General features: G+C 33.8%; 1 protein-coding gene across 1 annotated transcript; it reads left to right on the plus strand.

Moving 5' to 3' along the window:
- Positions 1-2,208: 2,208 nt before the first annotated feature.
- On the plus strand, positions 2,209-3,304 carry LOC112458179. The gene is made up of 2 exons (XM_025021636.1): positions 2,209-2,501; positions 2,868-3,304. The coding sequence occupies exons 1-2, from the start codon at positions 2,250-2,252 to the stop codon at positions 3,153-3,155; spliced, it is 540 nt and encodes a 179-aa protein (XP_024877404.1). The 5' UTR covers positions 2,209-2,249; the 3' UTR covers positions 3,156-3,304.
- The last annotated feature ends 811 nt before the right edge of the window (positions 3,305-4,115 follow it).

Here is a 4,115-nt window from a genome sequence, read left to right on the forward strand (position 1 = left end):
TTTTTACCTAGAAAATGACCTTTGCGTCAATTTTCATTGACATATTCATAATTAGCATATTAAAATTTAATAGTATACAAAATTTCAGAACAATCAGAGGTATGGACTTTTCGGAACTACAGCCGAACATTAGTTTGGTATCCAACGTTTATTGAAAAAAATAAAAAAGTTAATTAGAATGACGCAGCATGGTGATATTAATAAATGCATTCACGCAGTAACATAACGTTAATCACGATTTCATATATCATAAAAGAAGCATCGCGCGTCGCTATAAGATCGTGAACATTAAAGGTGCGATTTCATTGACGCTAGAAACCAGCGGCAGCGTCAAGAAAATGTAGTGGGGAAAAAAGTTTCGTTGAATTTTGTGGTACGCTAAAAAGTTGAAACGGTCTGAACTTCTTTTCCCACTACATATTTTCTTGACGCTGCCGCTGGTTTCTAGCGTCAATAAAATCGCACCTTAAAAGTTCAGTTAAAACATTTTTGCCTATCTCTTATCGTTTCGATGAGATATACGCTTAGATTAGAAACATAAGAATTGATTTTTTCCGATAGAGTGTGTCACTTCTTTGACATGCATAAAAGCACTAAAAATATACTCTAATTTTTATCTGTAATGTAACATACCTAAAGTTCATCAAAATTGAGGAGAAAACTTGGGTTTGTTTTCTTTTAAGATAAGTATATTTAATCTAACAAGATTCATTTGAGTGTTACATGTACTTTATGAGTTTTCTGTGCAGCAAATATAATTTGCGCGATATTTTTGTAGCTGGACTACTTGAGGCCGACTTTTGATGCCTTTAACAATTAAGCAATATAGTATGCTATTCTAATCAAAATGTATTAAAATATTAAAATAAAAATACATAGAAATCTGTTGTGAATACTTCTTAGAAAAAACTATAATAATGGTAATATAATAGAATAAACAATCAAACAGATTTACATACTTATTATGTGAGATGGCAAATTGATGATTATTGACATTGAAAATTGTGTAAAGCTATTAATTTTTATAGCAGGTATTTCAAATAAATAAAAAGTAACATATTAAGACGTAACAATGTAAAACATACAACAATTTTGACTAAATAATAATAATTTGACTTTGATATAAAAAAATTACGTTCATATTCTTCAATAGCGTAGTGACTTTACTGCAAGTGTATAATCATATGTTATGCTTTATCTATAATAAGCATAACATACGCGATTACGTACTTGCTTGAGCAATTATTACGTCAAATGAATAGTTTTCAACTTTAATCTTATCTCGTTGTTTTTGTTTTCGTAGTGATTAATGTTAGGATGTTAGAATTATATAATGTGAAAATAGTACAACTAAAAAAAAAGGTATTACACAATTAAATATATCAATACATATTTATGTAGTATAAAATATGTATAATTATATGCATTTTTTAAATGTTACCATCTATTTTATCAAAATTTTCTTAAATTCATTTCAATCCATTTATTAAATTAATCATTGCAATAAGATGTATCATAATTTAATTAAAATAAAGTTTATTTGAAATCGATTAAAGAATAAAAAGTTTTGTCATTTATTTGCATTTCTGGCACTTGATAAGTAAACCATTTTTATTGTAATTTATATCATTTGCTATAAATTATTTATATATTATTAAAATTATATGTGTTCCTCATAAGTTCAGTCATTAAACGTCCATCTAATAATGGGCGGATTTGATTATGAGAAAACAGCGGAAAACATTTCTGAGAAAACTCATCAAGGTGAAATATGGCCGATGTCATTCGACCACAAATACGCACGCGATCGCGGCGCGCCACACACACAGACGCAAATACCGCAACTCGATCACGTTCGACGGGATCTCAACGCGGAACGTACGTATGCCGTTGACCAAAAAGGGGAAAGAGAAAAGGGCTTCCTATTACGCTCTTAATTGAAACAGCTCTTAACTCAAACGTATAGGAGAATGCGCGCCCTTCTTGAATATCGACGAATATGAAGAAAAAAACGACGGTAAAGCGGGCGGGGAAAAAAACGGTGGAAGGGTGGCGCGACAAAGAAAAGGAGGGGAAGGCCGGAATGAGTGGGAGGGAGCGGATTGAAAAGGGAGAAAGAAAACGTGATAAATCTCGCTGCGAACAATAAGTTATCGTAAAGAATCGTTTTAGCGTTTTGTGACACGGTAGGAAGAACAATGATTTGTTGGGAAAAATCTCCAATTCCAATTCTAATTCCAATTTCAGAAATGGCCCTAGAGACACCGGCATGGCTGAATCTATGCTTCGTGGAGAAGATCCTGCGAAAGTCGGAAGGCGACAACTCGATTCAGGTGATCGAGATATACTCGAAATCAGCCACGGCTAAGGGTGACGGCTACACAAGCGATATAATTAGGGTTACTGCCGAATTTTCGCGTGACCAAAGCGACAGTAAAATTACGGAGAAGAAATCAATCATTGTCAAAATCGCGCCTGTAGCTGAAGGCATTCGTCACTTTGTAAGTTGATTCAACTAATATAATATTTCTAATACAAATAAATCAAATTAAGTGGCAGATTCTACTATTTCGAAGTAGATTTCTGCTCAACAAAAAGATCAGGACAATTATTTTTGAGGCACTCAGTGATTGAAAACATAATTATTTTTATCAAGTTCAAAGAGGCACCTATACCTACATTTAGAAGAAAAGTATATGTTTGAGTCATTTTAAAATCAATTTTGATTTGCGGAATAAAATTATTATCTATTTGTCATTTCTGAGAAACCAAAACTTTTTATTTAAACCCTTACATCACAAAACTAATTGCATGCTTGTTTGATTTTAAAAGATTTTATTTGTTAATCTTAAATAAACTTTTTACAGATCGAATTATCAGGCGTCTTTGACATCGAGATATTGATGATGTCAGATACCTTGGATAAAATGAATAAGTTGTTAGGGCCGGAGCATCGCTTAAGCGGGAAGGGCCTATACGTGCAAAATAAAAATCCAACGCTTCTGGTGATCGAGGATCTCGCGCCTCTCGGCTTTCGCATGGCCAATCGTCTGTCTGGTCTTGACCTAGCTCATACCATATTGGCGCTTGACGGACTAGCCAGGTTTCACGCAGCTTCTGTAGCCATATGCGAGAAGGTAAATCACTACGCGTGACTCACTTGTAATGTCTCATTGCGATTATCACGAATTCAGGTTAGTGGCACGAAACCATGGACCATACAAGGTGCAAATTTTCATGTTAATATTCCCTGAATGATATAAGTAATATATTTTATGCAACACGTGCATGGAAAGTGCCCCATTACGCACGCTACGCGTGCGTGATAGACCACTTTCCACAGGCACTTGCAACATAAAATAGAGTATGTAAGCCGTGCGTAAAGATGAAAATTCCTGGGTGCGGTTACCGCACTCGCCTTCGGCTCGTGCGTAAACTCCGCACCCGGGAATTTTCATATTACGGCACTTGTTACACAAATAACTATATATGGAAAGTCATTTTGTATTGGATGCTAGAAGACTTCTTGCACTATATTATACGAATATTGCACTATATTAAACACATTATACATAGTCGTCGGAAATATTCAAATGTTTCATATAATAGACATTAATATATTTTAAAGCGACGAAACATTAATTGCTTCAAATACTATCAAGAAATAAGTTTGAAACTTGTAAAGCTTTAGGACAATGTGCTTAACACTTTAGATCTTATAGAGAAGTAGTTTCTAATTAATATTTTAAAAGGGTACAAATTTTGTTTTAATACCGTATAGTCGAGTCGCCAGGTCGATTGAGCATTTTTTCGAGGTTCATGGCTTAAGTTAATGTTTTTTTACGTTTTTTGGGTCGTAGAACAAGAATCTGTAAATAGTTTTTTCGTAAGTCGATGCAATAAAAAGTTATTGACAATTTATTTGTTTAAATTGCCCTAGCAATCAAACTATACATCCTATAAAAAAATGAACTGGAGAAAATTTGTTCCTCTTTTCACGACAAACAAAATGGCTTTTGAATTTTTCTAAAATCTTGATTATTGACGGAAATATGTTAATTTTTAAATAATTACTGCCTACGCGTCGCGGAGTACCCTAGGCATGCGCGCTCGCG

Source organism: Temnothorax curvispinosus, unplaced genomic scaffold, assembly GCF_003070985.1.
Source record: "Temnothorax curvispinosus isolate PA1 unplaced genomic scaffold, ASM307098v1 QBEX01008766.1, whole genome shotgun sequence".
NCBI classification, from domain to species: Eukaryota; Metazoa; Arthropoda; class Insecta; order Hymenoptera; family Formicidae; genus Temnothorax; species Temnothorax curvispinosus.

Coding starts and splice junctions, on each gene's coding strand:
- LOC112458179 (XM_025021636.1), top strand. CDS start 2,250: ATGGCCCTAGAGACACCGGCATGGCTGAATCTATGCTTCGTGGAGAAG. Junction 2,502..2,867: donor CTGAAGGCATTCGTCACTTT/GTAAGTTGATTC, acceptor AACTTTTTACAG/ATCGAATTATCAGGCGTCTT.